General features: G+C 50.9%; 2 protein-coding genes and 1 long non-coding RNA gene across 6 annotated transcripts; 1 reads left to right on the top strand and 2 right to left on the bottom strand.

Annotated features, from left to right (window-relative positions):
• Positions 1-6,761: 6,761 nt before the first annotated feature.
• On the bottom strand, positions 6,762-8,630 carry LOC112408005 (uncharacterized). Its single transcript, XR_003004868.1, has 2 exons — positions 8,075-8,630; positions 6,762-7,039 (listed from the first exon to the last, which is right to left on the bottom strand). It is a non-coding gene; the product is annotated as an uncharacterized LOC112408005 (long non-coding RNA).
• B4GALT3 (beta-1,4-galactosyltransferase 3) lies at positions 8,174-13,251 on the top strand. 2 transcript variants are annotated; one of them, XM_024757494.1, is made up of 7 exons: positions 8,174-8,314; positions 8,662-8,935; positions 9,467-9,702; positions 10,631-10,821; positions 10,930-11,052; positions 12,249-12,353; positions 12,487-13,251. In XM_024757494.1, exons 2-7 carry the CDS (start codon positions 8,674-8,676, stop codon positions 12,758-12,760), a joined length of 1,191 nt encoding a protein of 396 aa, XP_024613262.1. In that variant the 5' UTR covers positions 8,174-8,314; positions 8,662-8,673; the 3' UTR covers positions 12,761-13,251. The 2 variants fall into 2 exon arrangements, with proteins under 2 accessions (XP_024613262.1, XP_024613267.1); XM_024757499.1 differs by having other exon boundaries at positions 8,185-8,314; positions 8,639-8,935.
• Positions 13,252-13,346: 95 nt separating this feature from the next.
• Positions 13,347-17,336, bottom strand: PPOX (protoporphyrinogen oxidase). 3 transcript variants are annotated; one of them, XM_024757473.1, is made up of 13 exons: positions 17,112-17,336; positions 16,843-16,937; positions 16,548-16,682; positions 16,299-16,414; positions 15,987-16,119; positions 15,543-15,687; positions 15,243-15,433; positions 14,525-14,585; positions 14,223-14,341; positions 14,035-14,145; positions 13,786-13,935; positions 13,649-13,691; positions 13,347-13,565 (listed from the first exon to the last, which is right to left on the bottom strand). In XM_024757473.1, exons 2-13 carry the CDS (start codon positions 16,927-16,929, stop codon positions 13,423-13,425), a joined length of 1,434 nt encoding a protein of 477 aa, XP_024613241.1. In that variant the 5' UTR covers positions 16,930-16,937; positions 17,112-17,336; the 3' UTR covers positions 13,347-13,422. The 3 variants fall into 3 exon arrangements, with proteins under 3 accessions (XP_024613241.1, XP_024613235.1, XP_024613248.1); XM_024757467.1 differs by having other exon boundaries at positions 16,299-16,417; positions 17,112-17,280; XM_024757480.1 differs by having other exon boundaries at positions 15,543-15,700; positions 16,299-16,428; positions 16,548-16,937; positions 17,112-17,280.
• Positions 17,337-17,819: the final 483 nt, after the last annotated feature.

Here is a 17,819-nt window from a genome sequence, read left to right on the forward strand (position 1 = left end):
TGTCAGCTGCCGTCAGTTATTATTATCACCACCTTACCGTCCTCGGCTCCACTGTCCACGGAGCCTGCGGTGCACTTGAGGGTGGCAAGGATCTGCGTCAGCAAGGATCTGTGCCTGCCCTTGTCCCCCAGGCCCAATTCCTTTGGTTGGCAGAACCCTAGCCTGGATTTTGAAGGACTGTCAGAGAAAGGACAGTTCTGTCCCTGATCTCTGGAGGCTCCCAACAACATGGAGGCATAATAAACACTCGGCTACAAGCACAATTGACAAGAACACGAATGTGAAAGATAACTAGAACGCTACCGTCAAAACAAACAAGCGCTTGGTAATGAGAGTGCTAGTTGAGGGTGCTGGGGGAAGCTGTTATAGAAAGAGCACTGGAGCGGGAGCCGATGGGTCTGAATCTCGGTTGGGGTTCAGCACCTTCCTAGCTGGTAGTGGTGGGTAAGTCACAGATGCTCAGCCTTAGGTTGCTCATGTGTGTAGTGGGGCTAAAACATACCTGTTCCCACAGGGTTGTTCTGAACAAATGTTACAATATTTTCAAAATAGTGAAGGCCGTACCCATGTGAGAAAATAGTGAAGGATGCACCCATGTGAGAGGTTATCCTTATGACTACTGAGTGACTGGTACAGGGTCCCCAGAATCAACCAGTGTAAACCCAGCAGACTTCTTTGAAGAGGTGATGTTAGAATGGAATTTAATAAGAGGAGTAGGGGATAGTCTGGAAGGCAAAAAAAAAAAGCATGGAGAGGGAGCCGAGGTGAGGGGGAGCCAGGTGTTCAGTGGTGGCGGAAATCAGTTCTACATTTCTGTCTGAGTAGGTGACTCTGCTTAAGGGAACAGGGTTGGGAAGGGCGGCAGGTGGACCCTGCAAGAATTTAGAGTCTTGACTGGTAGTAGCAGGACTGCTAGGGATTGGAGAAGGGCTGAATGTGGAGGTGAAGGAGGAGCTATAGGTAAAGAAGACCCGAGGAGGGAGTGGAAGAGGGGGAAATGGGGGAACTAGGGGTGCTTCACTCTGCCATAGTAGCTCTTAGATGGGCTGCCCAATACTGCTCGGGATATAGTGCTGGGACTAGGGGATTAAGCCAAGCCATGGAGAGTGTAGCAGTTGCGTACACTCTGCTCACTGGGGCTGGGCTTCGCTGCTCAACTTCTGTATGAGGCAGCGCCTTACACGGTGCCCTGGACTTTGTACCACCAAGTATGGCACTTACTCCCTTGGCAGCACTGGGAACAGGGCAGCCCCCTACTCTGCTCGGCCTCTTTTCTTCCGTATGCATGGCCCCCACTGCTGTGCTTGGGCTCAGGCCCTTCCTCCTGTCCTCCTACCAACCAGGCTAGAGGAGGGAGAAACAGGAGAGTGGGACAAGGCCAGAGCGATCTTCAACTATTTCATCTGATTAGCAAAATTGGACCGCCAATAACATGTTTATAGACAGACCTTAATGCTATGAGCTGATGGTACAATAAGCAGAGTTCTGTGCTAAGTAGATGTAAAGTACAAACGCCAACAATACACAAATAAAGATGCTCACTGCAATGTGGGGGAAGGTTCTGTACTATACCTCCACAAAGAGAAATATTGGGTGGTACAAAGAACTGTATGATAAGGGCAAATTGAACCGTACAGAGATTGATGCCTGGGCTCAATGGGCTATGAGGGTTAAGGAGGGTGAGTCTTGGGCTGGACCTTGAGGAACAGGTAATCATGGTAGCCCTTCTTACATTTCTTTAGTGCCTACGGTAATAAATCACTTGTATAAATTATTTTAAGAGAAATCCCTTTACTCACTGAGTAAGCTTCTGACTGCCATGAAGCAGTTTTTCCCAGAAAGTTACTGAGTTTAGAGGATACCTGTGTGATTGGATGGGTGGGGGGCGGGGGGAGGTATACAGTGAAAGAGAAGAGAAGACAGAGCTGCTCCTCAAAGAGAATTGATGGGTATCCTGGCCCTAAATCCCTAGCAAGGCCTCACCCCCTCCTGGAATGTTCTCGCCCCTACCACCCTTCCCAGACCCAGGCTGTAGACTGCCTAATATCCCGATGTCAGGGGTCCAACAAGTTCTTGCTATGGATATGGGGAGGGCATTATTGCCTTCATGGGTCTGAGCTGGGATGTGGGTGTACAAGCAGGAGGAGAAACAGGAATAACAGGAAGGAAGAAGGCATGGAGACAGTTCAAGTATCTGGTCCTTAAGGGAAAAAGAATGGTGATGAACTGGAGGAAGAAGAGTCGGTGAGTGCTGAGAGAACCCCGTCCCTGCAGAAGTTCAAGGAGAGATGGACAACTATTTTATGGGATGGCAAGTGTGCCTGTGTGTTCAAGGTGGGGGAAGAGGTCGAAGCAGTAACTGTGAGTTGGACCAGTTTCTTTAAGTCCTTTCTGTCCCTGAGATTCTCGACTTCAGTGATTAGAGCGGAGGAAATCTGGGCATTTGTCCAACTGGTGCCGTGGGACCAGCTACTCGGTTACATTTCTACTCCATCTCTGGCTCCACTTGTTTAATCTCCATACGGTATTAACAGTGTTTTGTTTTCTGAAATACCAGATTGATAGTAATTGACAAAACCAGCATCCCATTGGTCAGGACTTGTGGGGGAGGAAGGGGGAAGAAAGTAGAACTTAACGAAGTAACATTTTATTGGCTCAGACGATGCTTCTGAACAAGTTGAACACCTTCCCCATTGACTGTCGCTGGGGGCAAGCTAAAATCATTGGCAGCAAGAGTAACCAGCTGACAGCTGCAGGAAACCACCACTTCTAAAAATGCTCAGAAAGAAGCAGATGAGGGGAGGGGGGGAACAACAATTCCAAACAACTTCCTCAGATAGGACCTTATATGGGGACAGGCCCAGAGTACTTAAGTAGCTTTAGGAAGGAAAGGGAGGGGAGGAAGTATAGATTGAAGGCATCCCTCACAGTCTTTGAGCAACCAATAACAGGCCCTACAAACCCAGTAATAAACAAATACACAAACAGTGACACACACTGACATACACATGTCCAACTCCATAGAGATACATTAGCACATTCTCTTGATAATGTAGATGCAAATAAGCATTGAGAAGCTGAAAATGTGAGAACTGGGGCCTGAAAATGGGTCAGAGGAAATATATTAACTGACCTAATTCCCCAGTGAGAATGAATTGTTCATCCCACTTATTTGTTCAATAAATAAGCCATTTTGTTATAAACTAGAATCAAATCATTCTCTCACAGTGTCTGGAAAGGACACAGATTTTTGGAGTCAGACTGAATCTAAGCTTTGCAAGAGCCAAGATGTAATGGCATGATCTTAAATTACTTGATCTCTGTGAGCCTCAGTTTCTTTATCTGTAAAATGGGTATATTACCACCTGCGTTATGGAGAGGTTGTCAGAACTTAACAACATAATGATGTAAATGCTTGGCCCTGTGTGTGGTTTCTATTAAGTGTCAATACATGCTGATTCTCTTCCCCTCAAATCTCTTCCATTCCCTGTTCCCTTCCCACTCCTGCATTGGCCTGAGAAAATAAGTATACCAAGGAACTTTCTAGGTCAGATCTAAAATGGACTATTTTGTACAATTTGTGCCAAAAGTTGTAGGTTACTTTCAGGGGATAATAAAAAGGAAGACATGGTCTCTGTCCTCAGAGAGTTCATAGTCTGGTGGCTAAGACAGTCAGGTAAGACAAAGATTCCAGACCTGTGTGATAGGTGCCATGATAGAAGAGGCGCATAGAATATGGGGTCAAGGAAGTGTTCCTGGAGGAGGTGTCTGCCTCCCCTTCTAGAAGTAAGCTATAAGGGCTTTTGGAGAGTAGGGTAGTGGTGGAAGGTGTGCTTGCTAGGTCAGCTCCCAGGCTCTGCCCTGTTATGCAAAATCAAAGTCAAGTGAACAGACTTGAAGCTGGTGGATAATACTGTAAAGCAACTGAGTCGAGTTGGAAGGGGTAGTTTTGGGGAGAAGCTAGCATCTCGGTAGAAAATGTTAAGTGGGGGAGAGAGGATTTTAAAGACATTGAGCTGTGTTAAAATGTGCTCCTGCTTCACTCTCCCCTCCCCCATCCTCTGATGTTTCCTTGAGAAACTAAGTAAAGATTTAAATTATGTTAAATTAGTTTTTTTTATTACTAGACTGCGTTTCTTCTGTTATGTTGTGTGTCATGACTGGGCCTCTAGAGGCCCCAGGATTTATTCAGAATACAGAAAGATCGGATGTTGTGGTGGAAACCAGCATATCAGAATTTAAGGTTTCAGAAACTAGCAATTCTAGGGGATGACTAAGCCCAGGATGCGGCCAGGCTGAAAAAGAGTAGAGATGAAGGTTCTTGAAAACAGGGAGCTTGCAAATGAATGTAGAGGAGTTATCAGAAGATGGTAGATAGGAGGGATAAGAAGGTGAAGTCAGTTTTACAAGAGTAGAACACCGTGGAGGAGCAGAGGCTGAGGAAGGGTCCTCTAGAAGAACTACATTTCAAGTTTCTGTATGTCTGTTTTTTCCACTACACAGTGAAATCTTTAAAAAAAAACAAAAAGTGAGGACTTTTACCTGGCTCTTACTTTGTGCTCAAAATCAGATGTATTGAATATCTGCTGTCTGCTGGCCCTTTTCCATAATTCTCACTAATTATCACAAAACCACTGAAGATGGGTTCACTGTGTGGATGAAACTGAGAGAGTGTACTGCTCAACATCACACAGCCAGTGGGTTTCAAAGCTACCATTGTATTCAAATCCAGTATTATCTAATTCTGAGCCTCCATAGGCACCTCAAACTCATGAGGTCCAAAGTTTAACTTGTCATCTCTACTGTTTCCCCCAAATGTGCCTCTTCTAAGTGTTTTTTTTTTTTTTTTTTTTTTTTTAGACCGGGGCACGAACCCGTGTCCCCAGCATCGGCAGGCGGACTCCCAACCACTGCGCCACCAGGGAAGCCCACCTCTTCTAAGTTTTGTTTCTCATTAAATGTCGCCACCATCCACCCAGTGATCCACATTAGAAATCTGGGAGTCGAGACCTCCCTGGTGGTCCAATGGTTAAGACTCTGTGGTCGCAATGCAGGGGGCCCAGGTTCTATCCCTGGTCAGGAAACTAGATCCCACATGCCACAACAAAGACCAGGCACAGCCAAATAAATTACTTACTTACTTACTTAATTCATTAATTAAAAAAAAGAAATCTGGGAGTCCTCTTGGAGTCTTCTAACTCCCTGACTTGACACATCCAGCCAGTCACCAAGTCCTATTTGCCTCCTAAAAGTTCTCAAAGGTGTCCTCTTCCTTCCAGTCCCACTGATATTACCTTGTTTTGCATGAGTTTCATCTCACTCCTGGATGGCTGCAGTAACCTCCTTGATAGGTCCCTGCTTCCAGTCTTGACCTCCAATAATGCTCCTCGTTTCCACCGGAGTAAAATTCCTAGTTCTGATCGTAGCACCCTCTGTTTAGAGCACTTTAAGGCTTTCTTCTTGCCCACAGGATAAAACTCAATCTCTTTCAATGTGGTTTATGGAGTCTTTCATTATCTGGCACCTATTTACCTCTTCAGTTTCATCTTTCACCATTCCCCTGACTCTATCGTTTAGCTTGTTGATCCATTTTTTAATTTCCCCAACTCCCTAATTTCTTCCTCATTTCCAGACTTTTGCACTATGGTTTCCTGTGTCTAGAACACTATTCACCTGTTAAAAGATAATTTTCAGAAAAGGGTAAAATTATGACTCTCTCACTGTTAAAGAAAAAATTATTCTGACACTTGTTAAAATGGTAAGAAAGACTTTATTCAGGACTATTGCAAAAGGTGCCAAGGCTATCCCAATCAGAGAGAGATTGGGTTCAACTCTGAATACAGTTAAGGACAGGTGGATAGTTATAGCCAATGAGCAGAATGGATCAGTAGACGGAAAATTACATCAAGAGTAGGGAGACTCTTGCTCAACCAACTTAGAATTCTTGCTAAAGGCAGGCCAGGGTGATCAGAAATTAAGGGTGAGGGGATTCTTGCTAAAGTGACTTAGCAGGATTCTTGATAAAAATGGCCATAGGCCCAAGGATGAGGTCTATTAGAAAAGAGGGCTCAGGGGAGCCTGTCTAAAATGTGGTCAAGGAGAGAGTTTTTGTCAATACACGTATAAAAATGAACACCTGTTAAAGATTTTATTTAACTCATAAGGAAACCAGCAGATGTTATAACTCGTTAAAAAAAAAAATCTAAAGAACAGACACATTTACAGATCAGAAATAAAGAAATACGAAAATGGAGGCAAAATTGTTTTGTTTTGTTTTTCCCGCAATGCGGGGGGGGCGGGGTGAGGAGGGGAGTAGGGGGTTAATTGAACCTCTCTCAGACAGGACAGAATTTGCATGTGGATCAGTTAACCTACACAGAATTTTAAAATAGCTCCATGGAGACTGAATCTTATAAAACAGAAGGACATGCTATAGACAAGTCCTTCAGGTTTCCCATTAGTCATCACTTCTTCTGGGAAACCTTTCCCAAACTTCAACTTGTGAATGAGGTGCAATTTTTAGGCTATCATATTTATCACACTATATTGTGTACAACTACCCTGACCCCCTTCACCCCCACCCCGACCCCGCACAAAAGAACATGAGCTTTTTGAGGCAGACACTGCGAGTTATTTAAGTTTCCTCAGTTTCTAAGTAGAAGCCACAAGATAAAACATATTGCATATTAACGAAGCGTCCATCTTACTCTAACATCTGGGGAAACACATTTTTACATTAAAGCGGACGCTGCCCTTCCCTCCACACTCAACGTTTCCTTGTTTTATTAACCGTTTCTATTTCAAGGCCTGCGGGATACCTTGGGGATACAAAAATGCGCCAGAGGAGTCTGCAACGATGTACCCTGAGCAAGAAATAATTTTGATAATAAGTGGCACTAGGTTAAAGGGGGCGCCGCTGACACACTGGGAAAGGGGCTCAGGTCAACTTCGGGCGATAGTGAGGTCTTCCGATGCACCGGCCTCTCAGTACGTCTTGGCCCCGAGAAAGGTCCCGGTTTGACTTGATGTTTTCACAAGTCTGAGGGGTGAGGCGTGAGGGGTGAGGGGTGAGGGGTGGAATCCCGTTGGAAGTCGGTCCGGTGGGGATGAGCCCCCGCGCCTTCTCCCGAGGGATCGAGCCCCGAGATGCCCGCGCGGTAGCTTCACTCGTGCCCCACAGGCCGCGCGGGGCTCAGACCCTGCGCTTCGCGGGCCGGGGCGGCTCCACCCTAGGCCCCGCCCCGTGACGCGAGGCCCCGCCCCCGAAGCTCCCGCTTCCAAGATGGCGGCAGCGGTTTCTTTCCGGCTGTCGGGGTGGTGGTGAAGACTGGCTGCAGAAGGTCAGGTGTGTGGTCTGGGGCTGGTGGGGTGAGAGGCACGGGAGAAAGGTTCGGGAAATTGGGAAGGTGAGAAGTTTTGGGTAAAGGCTGGAGACAGCCTTGAGCAGGGAGGGGGACGTAAGTGCAAGTATGGACAGAGGCCGGTGGGCTCACATTGCAAGGTAGAGCAAACGCAGGAGGAGATTGGGGTGGGATGAGGGTGCTCCGAAACAACTGGGCTGTAAGCCCCTGCAGAGCGCTGACCACGCCCCTCTAGGTGAGCTAGCCCAGGTACCTCTGACAGGTTCTGCCCAGCCCTCCATCTCCCTATCTCATTTCACCAATAACCCCTGATCCCCACCTCCGATAGGACCGGGGAAAGATAGAAAAAGGTAGGGGATGCTACCCCCATCCTATTCCCCGCCGCGCTCCAAGGTTGTTTGCATGCAGCTCCCAGGTGGTCACGCTCCCTGCACCTGCAGAGCTAGCTCCCAGAAACGTGAAGAACGGAAAGGAGCCAGTATCCTCCGCCTCCCTGGGTTCTCTTGAGGCCACTCCACAGCCCTGTTAAGACTGCCTCACCCCCTGGCGAAAGTAAGATCTCCGATAGCTTCCCTTTCCCCACTCTCCAAACAGGTTGGTCTTGCTGGGGTGGAGGATGGTTAAGTACAGAGTGAATCTGACAAACTAGAGGGTCACGGGGGAGAGGCCAGGGACCTAGCATCTACTGCTGCACCCCTTTTCTCTCCAACCACTTTCCCTCCCTTCCCCAGCTGGGAAACCGGCTTCACCCTGATCCTCGTGTCTGCCCCTCTGCGGGTGGCTGGCTATCCTTGACCACTTCTGTTTCAGCTGGTCCTAAGATTGCTGTTGGAGTGCTGGATGGAGCCTTTCTCTGTCCTCTGTGACATTTCCAATTTTATATAATGCCTCACATCTCTGCTCCCCCGGGACCCCGTGGAGTCCCCATCCTGAAGAAGACAGCTTGAACCTAGGTGAGTCTATCTCTACCCCCTCTAAAATTGGAAGGGAGGTTCTCCAGAGAATGCTCTGAAATGGCCTTGGGACATGAATGATGTAAGCATTCTTGGGGACTGATAGTAGGTGATAGGAGTGGTTTGAGGGAGGGGTGGAGGAGAGTGAAACTTGGGCTGGAAGTGACAGGTGGTAGGTCTGCTAGTGGTAGCATTCTATTTCTTTCCATACATCTGTGTGCTCCCTTCTGTGACTCTGTTCTTTTCCTCTTTACCCCTGGCACCGCCTTCATCCCTGCCCAATGATCTCTTTCTGCTGGCTTGCTCTCTTCCTGCCTGCCCCAGCACTCTCCTCTCTGCCTCTCCAGACCACACCCAGGATGCTGCGGAGGCTGCTGGAGCGACCCTGCACTCTGGCCCTGCTTGTGGGCTCCCAGCTGGCTGTCATGATGTACCTGTCGCTGGGGGGCTTCCGAAGCCTCAGCGCTCTATTTGGCCGAGAGCAGGAGCCGACATTTGACTACTCTCATCCCCATGATGTCTACAGTAACCTCAGTCACCTGCCTGGGGCCCCTGTTGCCCCAGGGGGCCCCCCAGCTCCTCAAGGTCTGCCCTACTGTCCAGAACGATCTCCTCTCTTAGGTGAGTGCAGAAGGAAGGCAGAAGTGAAGGCGAGGACAAGGTGTGGGGACAGGGAGGCTTGGACAGGCATAGGATGGCAGGAGTGGGCCTTAGAACAGGAGGCTCACGTAACTGGAAGGGAAGCTGAGGTTGAGATAGAATGGACTCTAAATTTGGAGTTTCGACTGGGCTCTTGGGTTGAGCCACAGCCCATTTATGGGCTCTTCTTGCCTTGGGCTAGGACTTGCTTCTTTTGTAGATCACTCCTAGTTTAGTGAGTTAGTTGGAAGTCCATCTGTTCTCTCCATCCCCTAACTGTAAGCTTCTAACCTTGTGAGGCAGGGGGGAGTTATGGAACCCTCAAATAAGAAGGTAGGCTAGGTAAGGAGCCTTCACCTTCCAGACTTTGCAAAGCTGTCCCAGTGATGGGGAACTCAAGGTTTTGTGAGGTTTCTGAGCAAGGCCTTGGGGGAGCTGAGCCCCAGAATAAGACTGCCAGGGACAGTTCTTCTTGCCCTTCTAATCCCTGACCTTGCCATTCCCTCCCAACAGTGGGTCCCGTGTCCGTGTCCTTTAGCCCAGTGCCGTCACTGGCAGAGATTGTGGAGAGGAATCCCCGGGTGGAACCGGGGGGCCGGTACCGCCCTGCAGGGTGTGAGCCCCGGTCCCGAACAGCCATCATTGTGCCCCATCGTGCCCGGGAGCACCACCTGCGCCTGCTGCTCTACCACCTGCACCCGTTCCTGCAACGCCAGCAGCTTGCTTATGGCATCTATGTCATCCACCAGGTACCCCCAATTCCCATACCCTTCTGATTTTCTTTCTTATAAGGAAGCCTCAAACAAATTCCACTCCACTCTCATCTGATGGATCCCTGAAATAATTTTAAGAGGGTCAGACAAAAAAGAAAAAAAGAGGGTCAGACTGTTGAATGTGAGAAAGCAGGGGGCTTCCCTGGTGGGGCAGTGGTTAAGAATCCGCCTGCCAACGCAGGGGATACAGGTTCAAGCCCTGTCCGGGAAGATCCCACATGCCACAGAGCAGCTAAGCCCGTGCACCACAACTACTGAGCCTGCACTCTAGAGCCCATGAGCCACAACTACTGAAGCCCGCGCGCCTAGAGCCCATGCCCCGCAACAAGAGAAGCCACCACGACAAAGAGTAGCCCCCGCTCACCGCAACTAGAGAAAGCCTGCGTGCAGCAACAGAGACCCAATGCAGCCCCCCCCAAAAAAAAAAATATACACACACATACATATAAAAAGAAAGCAGCAGCTGGCACTGCTCTGCCAACGTGTTAGTCCCATACTTCTCCTTAAGGATATTCCCACTGTCCTATAATCTTCCATGATTTTTCCATTCTTGAATTTGGAAGTGGATAGATTTGGGCTAAAATTCTGGGTTCTGCCACTTGTTCCATATGTCACCTTGAGCAAGATCCCCAACCTGCTAAAATGAGGCAGAGAGTGGTAACTAATATACCACCTGTTCCACATGGTTGGTTTGTTGTCGGGATTAAATGCTGAATAGCAGCATGTAAGTGTCAGGCACATACTGATGCTCAAAAAATTTTTTGTTGAATGAAAAAACAAAGAAGTTGTCTTTCTCTTCATTCTCCTTGTCCCATACCCCACTTTGATTTCCCTCTTCTCACTTTTATGCTTCTTTTCCATGCTACCTATAGACCTAGTTTGGTCCTCCGCCATTATCTTCCAGGCTGGAAACGGAACATTTAACAGGGCAAAGCTGTTGAATGTTGGGGTGCGGGAGGCCCTGCGTGATGAAGAATGGGACTGCTTGTTCTTGCACGATGTGGACCTCTTGCCAGAGAACGACCACAATCTGTATGTGTGTGACCCCCGAGGACCCCGGCATGTTGCTGTTGCCATGAACAAGTTTGGATACAGGTAGAGGGCATGAGAGGGTACTGGAAGCAGGAATTCCACCACCCAGTGGACGAAGGGGGGACGGCCCCCCAGAAGACTTGTGGAATCCAAGGATGTTTCTCTCCGCAGCCTCCCGTACCCCCAGTACTTTGGAGGGGTCTCGGCGCTCACTCCTGACCAGTATCTGAAGATGAATGGCTTCCCCAATGAATACTGGGGCTGGGGTGGTGAGGATGATGACATTGCTACCAGGTCAGACTTCCTGCCACCACCTCCCTCCCTAACCCCAGCCTGGATCACTGTCCTGTGAGACCACCCCTAGCCATAGTCCTTTACCGCTAACTGTTAGCTCCCTGGTGCTGCACTGTGCCCATTCCTCTCCCTTAGTCTTTTCAGTCTCTACCCAGGTCAGGATTTGCATGCTGCTCCCCATTCTTTTGTCCTTCAGTCTCTTAGATCTGGTTAGTAATGTCCCTGGGAGAGATCAGATCAGTAGACTATAGTATCATGGGATTCCAGAGCTGGAAAGGGGCCTAGAGACAGTTTAGTCCTGCCTCTGCTAGGGTTGCATCCAAACCACACTTCCCTTCAGGGCTGGGAGAGGAGAGGCTCAGCTCCACATAGCCCAGAACCACTTTTTTTTTTTTTTTTAAAAAAAAAAAGGCCTGTGCCATTGGCATGATGCCAACTTATTTTTAGCATGTGAAACATTTTGACCTTCAGCCTCAGCTGACCCAATTTCCTATCTGTCATTTGACTATTTGAGCTTGATATGCTGGACCCACTGCTTCTCCTCCCCCTTTGTCCTCGGGCATGACATCTCTATGAATTCTTGTCTTCTGTATGTGTGTAAAGCACCCAGCAATTTCTAAATGTATGTATTCTTTCAGTACCTTCCCAGGCTACCTTCACTTCTTGCTTCTGTGGGTCAGAGTGGGAGTTTGTTTCTTTCCAGGTCCTGATTACTTGGTTCCACTCTTTTCTTAATGTGGGTGGGGGGTAGGGGATGTGGCAGAGTACTCGTCTAAATAAGAATCGCTGAGCTTGGGTCTGTGACTCCCAGTCTTGCCCTCCCTTTTTGAGAAAATGGCTCCTCTCCCGGTCCTTTCCAGACTGCAGGGGCAGCTCCTGGGAGCCATTTAAGAAGCAAAGGTGGGAGGTGCAAATCTACCTATGCCAATTGTCTAAAGCCCCCAGGGTGCCTGGCAGTAGGCCCTGAGGATCTGGATACAGCCAGGCTTTTACATTCTCTTCAGCCATTTCCTTCTTTGTGTTTGACTTTCTCTCCCCTTCCAGTACTTGGCACTTCTTTTGCCTAGTTAGCAATAGCTGTTCTTTGTGTAAAGAAACGTGCAATTCCGTCCTTGCTAGCCTTAGCTCTTCTTGCTCACCTGTCAGCAGCTTTCTTCTGCTCTGGATCCTCCAAGTTGCCCTCACTTTTCCCATAGGGTACGCCTGGCTGGGATGAAGATCTCTCGGCCCCCCACGTCTGTGGGACACTATAAGATGGTGAAGCACCGAGGAGATAAGGGCAACGAGGAAAATCCCCACAGGTAGGATGGGACGGCTGCCTGGGAATTATTCCTGGATCCTCAGGATTCTGCACCCTAGCCAGGCAGTTCCTGAAGGTTCCTAGATTCCAGGCTGTTCCTTTCCAGGTCTTAGTCTCCAATCTCTAATCCTCAGATTTGACCTCCTGGTCCGAACCCGGAATTCCTGGACTCAAGATGGGATGAACTCACTGACATACCGATTGCTGGCTCGAGAGCTGGGCCCTCTCTATACCAACATCACAGCAGACATTGGAACTGACCCTCGGGGTCCTCAGACTCCCTCTGGTCCCCGTTACCCACCTGGTTCCTCCCAGGCCTTCCGTCAGGAGATGCTGCAGCGCCGGCCCCCAGCCAGGCCCGACCCTCTGCCTGCTGCCAACCACACAGCTCCCCATGGTTCACACTGACTCCTCCTTAATCATGAAACTGAATCAGAAGAGTTGTGTTCTCCCCACCCTCAGCTCCTCACTGCTCTTAGAGGGGATGTGGGGGAAATGAACTCTACTGCCATGCTGGGGGCAGGGGCCTCTCCTCACTGCTGGACTGGAGCTGGGCTCCTCTAGCCCTGGGGGTCCCTCTTTCCAGGGTCACCAGCCAGGGCTTATGACTGTGAATCCTTGAAGTCATGATTTTCTGTGATGACTCCTAGGAGTCCCCTGCCCATGGGGTAAGAGCAGGGCTGGACCCCAAATCCCTTCCTCTTCCATGGAGAGAAGAGTGTTCTGACTTCTCCCGGGGCCTCTGTGAATATTTATTCTATTTATGGTTCCCAGGAAGTGTGTTTGAAGGAAGCCCCTCCCAGGGTACCTTCTGCCAGTGCTGGAGTAGCTCCCTCTTCTGGACCTTGCTCAGGGGGCTGGGATTTTGATATCTTTTCTAATAAAGGACTTTGTCTTGCCTCTGCTCCTGCTTTCTGTATCCTAAGCACCCTTTACCTACCTTTGCTCACCCACCCCACCCACGTCCACAGGAGACAGAACAGCCAGACCAAGCCATGCTCCAGCATCTTTTATTTTCATGGGTGAGAGAATCCCTGTGAGCAGGGGCAGGAAGAAGTGGGCTTTGAGGATCAACTGTTAGGTTCTGTGCCCAGGACACGGGCTGCTGCCTGGCGCCCACTCTCTATACAATCATTGACAGCAACCCCCTCATACGAGGCTCCGGCCAGAGTCAAAGGCAGCTTCTGAGCAGCCAGGAATTGGGTAGCTGACTCTGGGAGGAAAAGATAAAAGGAATGTTACAACTGGGGGTCTATTTTCATAGCTCCTCTCAGCCCAGCTGCTTTCCCAACTTACCCAGTTTTTGCCAGTGGCCTAAAGTATACTGGGGGATACAGTTCTGGGGAGAGAAGAGGGGATACAGGGAAAGATTATTACTGATGTCCCACGCCTGGGTAGTCCCTGCCTCCAGTGGGTAGCTGAGGAGTGTTTACCTTGTGTAGATGGACCAAGCAGTGACTTGGTGGCTCCTTCAGTCCCAACTGAGTGGCAGCTGCTTTCTCTGCCTCCTTTTGGAACAGCTCCTGAGATAAGACACTGCCCCTGGCTTCTAATGTCCGTAACCAGGAACCTCCCAACATCACCTAAAGAGGGAATATGGCACTGACCAGCCTGGCCTTACTACGCTGGGGCACAGAGGAGCTCTTGGGAAACTCCCACTAAGCAAAGCTGCCTTCTCTCACAGTCACTCTGAGGCCAGGGGGACTCCCATCCTGCTCAGGGAAAGCAACTGAGTCATACACGATTCCCAGGATGCCTGGGTCTTCTGAGGATGGCACCAAATGTCCAAATCCCTGGAGAAAAGGAAGAGACTGGGTCAGGAGGGAAGAGTTCCCGTTGAGCCCACATCTCCCCTTCTTCTGTGTCACACCTGGACAGGCAGACGACCTCCTCGGTACTGCAGATTCACCACAGCCACAGACACAGCAGTGATGGTACTCAGAGCACGAGCCAGCGGTGCAGCCTCAGCAGGGAGCAGCTTGCTGAGCACTGGAGGAGAGCAGGCAGAGGCCTGCCTCAGGAGGCGATCACACTTCAATTTTACCAACCCTCCTTGGGATTAGACTCCCACAGGGTTGACCAGTTCAGGGGCATGGCATGGTCCTGCTGGCCCAGAAAGAAGCTACGTTGCCTCAACCTGGTTGGAGAAGGGGAGGGTGACCACCACATTACCTGAAGCTGGAATGGCACTAATAATGTGGTCAGCCTCCAGGTTGCTGTCCCCTAGAGACACCTGAGAGGAAGAAAACATTTAAAAGACACAGAGGGCTTCCCTGGTGGCGCAGTGGTTGGGAGTCTGCCTGCTGATGCGGGGGACGCGGGTTCGTGCCCATGTCCGGGAGGATCCCGCAGGCCGCGGAGCGGCTGGGCCCATGGGCCATGGCCGGTGAGCCTGCGTGTCCGGAGCCTGTGCTCCGCAACGGGAGAGGCCACAACAGTGAGAGGCCCGCGTACCGCAAAAAAAATAATAATAATAAAATAAAATAAAAGACACAGAGATCATGGGAATTTTGCCTTAGTTTCCCAGGCAGGAGAGAGACTGGGTGCTGACTCAGGATGAACAGACTAAGTAGTCAGCACAAAAATCATCCCATTACTCCAGGAAATGGGCCAGACAAAAGCCAGTGGGCTACTCTGAAATGTTTAGTGGAGCTCAGTGGTTCTTGCCCCTAGCTGGGAGCCACTTATATATATTCTATCCACAGGTTTGGATCAAACAGGTCTTGGAGGAAGGTCCACAAATAAGGCCTAGGAATGTGGAGTAGCCCATATTTAAATAGCTTCTAGGACAGGAGAACAAGGAGAAACTCCAGTCCTGCCAGCTAAAGCATTTAGACAAAGTTGGAAACTCTAACAGACAGGTTCATTACACTCCAGGGGGCTCTCCTACCTTCCAGCACCCTTCTGCTTCGAGGCTGAGCCCACAAACTGGCTGGCCTCTGAGAACACTGACACCCCTACTAGTCAGGTGGGTGTTAAGGGCCTGAGGCAATGTCTCCAGCCCTTCACGGAGTGACCACTGGCTCCAGCGCTCAGCCCGAGCCTGGCGAATAAGTGCTGAGTCTGGCTGTGGGCCCCGCCCTGCAGAGGAGGAAGTAGAGAAGCATCATTAAAATAGCACCCCTTGCTTCCAGTCCCTCACTCTGGCAGTCCTTAATATCTTCAACCCTTGAACCAACTCCCCCCTCACCTGCCCCCAGCAGCAGCCCCAGTAATATGGATCGATGGGTTTGCTCAGCTTGGAAGAGACTGGGAAAGCAGGACCTGATGCTGAGCTCACGGCTGTTGCCTGCAAACACTCCACGGCAAAGACTGTCCATGGCTAGAGACGCCACCTTAAGGGTGAGACTGGGATTGAGAGGCCAAGGAATAAGTTGCACTAATTTCCACTGTCCCTGCTTGGCAGAGAATAGGGGTGGGGTGGGGTTTGGTTGGAAAGCAGTCCCACTATTACAGAAGGATGGAAAGGAAATGAAGGCATTCACCCCCAACACTTAGTTTGGGGGGCTACTGGGTATGAAGAGAAGAGGCCATTTTCAGATGATACAGAAGAGGCCCTAGTGGAAGGTTTGAGTATGGGGATCTGCAGCTGGTTTAGGAGAGGAGGGATTTGGGGGCTTCTGGGCGGTGTTACCTCAGGACCAAGGCGACGCTGGGCGAAACTGTGCACAGTCTCATCAGGGTCTTTGCCCCGGGGCGTAGTCAACTCCTTCAACCCAGCCCAAAACAGAGGTTTGGAGAAGGGAGGTGAAGGGCGGAGTAGCCCCCTGCATGGAGGAAGGCACAGTGAAGAGGGAGCTCTGATTTAACCCCCCAGCTCCAGGGGGTCATTTCCATTCATTTGGCCCCTTTTGCTGGGAGGGCTGACAAACTGGAAGATGAGGAAATGGAAGGGATGTAAGGATGGAAGCAGAGAAGGATGGCAGTAAGGAGGTGATAGCATTACCTGAAGCCAGAGGGCAGGGCGTGCAGGGCGCCACCTACATACAGGAACCTATTCTGGGCAGCTGCATGGTCTCCCCGGACAGGCAACACTTCTGAGTCCAAGCCAAGCTCGGAAACCTGCTCCACACGTCCTCAGAAAGAGCATAAACTAAGGAAAGGACTGACCACCAAATCTACTTGCTCCCCTTCACTCTATTCTCCAGTGAAGGTCCCTCCACAACCTCTCCTAGGCATTCCACAAGCCGCTCACCATGAGCAGGGTCCGGGCTCCCAGGACTCCCGCCGGCCGAATTCCTCGAGGTCCAAGTTCAAAGACAGCACCATCTGGCCCTCGTACCGAGCGGATCCAGCCTCCCAGGCGCTCGCTGCCCTCCACCAATACCACCTGGGGACAAGAGGGAGACACTGCGGCCTATAGCCGCGGCCGCGGCCGCGGCGGCGTAAAGGGTCAGGAGGCGAATGGGGCGGCGCATTCCCTCTTCCTGGAAATGGGAGAGGAGTATTAAAGGAGGCTCCCTCTGGCACGGAGGGAGGGGGGCACTCACCTTGGGGGGACAAGGGGCCCGGCTCAGGTGATAACTAGCGGCCAAGCCGCTGATCCCTCCGCCCAGCACGACCACGGTCCGGCCCATGGTGAAGCCTGCGGGTGTGGAGGCGATACGGACAGGCTGGCCAGAAGCACCCTGCTCTCCAGAAGACCTGCGGGTTCCGCGTTCCACCCCCGGCCATTCGCTGCTTTAGGGGAAACTAAGGCAGAGGCCGCGGATGGGGTGGTGGAACTGTGAGGTCCCCCCGCCCAGGGCCTAGGACTCACCCACGAGAGGAACGAGAAAAATGAGGGGAAAGGAGAAGACAGAGGTCTCAACACATCATGCCGCCGGCGTCCCAGAGGCGGGGGCTGGGAGGCGGATAAGGGCCACACCCACGCTATCTGCTAGCGCAGGGCTCCGGTCTCCGACCTGCCGCCAGTCTTCTGAAGCGCTTTCCCTCCCGCCCGCCCCCACTAGGCCTAGAGTTTCAGTCCGCTGCCTCCACCGCCCGCCCCCCTCCCAGTATTTCGGTCTCTCCGACTCTCCGTCCACTCTATTCTCGCGGCACACTCCCGACCTTACCTTCCTGCTCCTGGATTGGTGGGTCCTGGAAGGCCCCGATCACACTCACCAATGAAAACACTGAACCGGCAGCGGCTCCTCCTCCCGCAAAGGCGGAGGGTTGGCCCCTGTAGAAGGTTGCTGTGTGGAGCTGGAGGTTAGTTAACTGGTTCGATGCCAGGTTGGAGAGAGCAGCCATATCCATCACTGACTTCCCCTCAAGGCTGGAGCGGCGAGAGCTGCGTGCTGGTTAGCATTCCCCAGCTCGAGCTTCCCAGGCCCAGCTAGGCTGAGAACCCTGGAGGGAGGGCCTCATGAGCTTTGGTTGTAGGGAGAGTAGATAGGGACACTGGAGGCTGGTCCGTGGGGAGGTGGCTCCATAAACAGCTCCTTGATGGTAGCAACAGCCTGGACCTACGGGAGTTAGGGCG

Source organism: Neophocaena asiaeorientalis, unplaced genomic scaffold, assembly GCF_003031525.2.
Source record: "Neophocaena asiaeorientalis asiaeorientalis breed wild unplaced genomic scaffold, Neophocaena_asiaeorientalis_V1.1 scaffold830, whole genome shotgun sequence".
Lineage (NCBI taxonomy): Eukaryota > Metazoa > Chordata > Mammalia > Artiodactyla > Phocoenidae > Neophocaena > Neophocaena asiaeorientalis.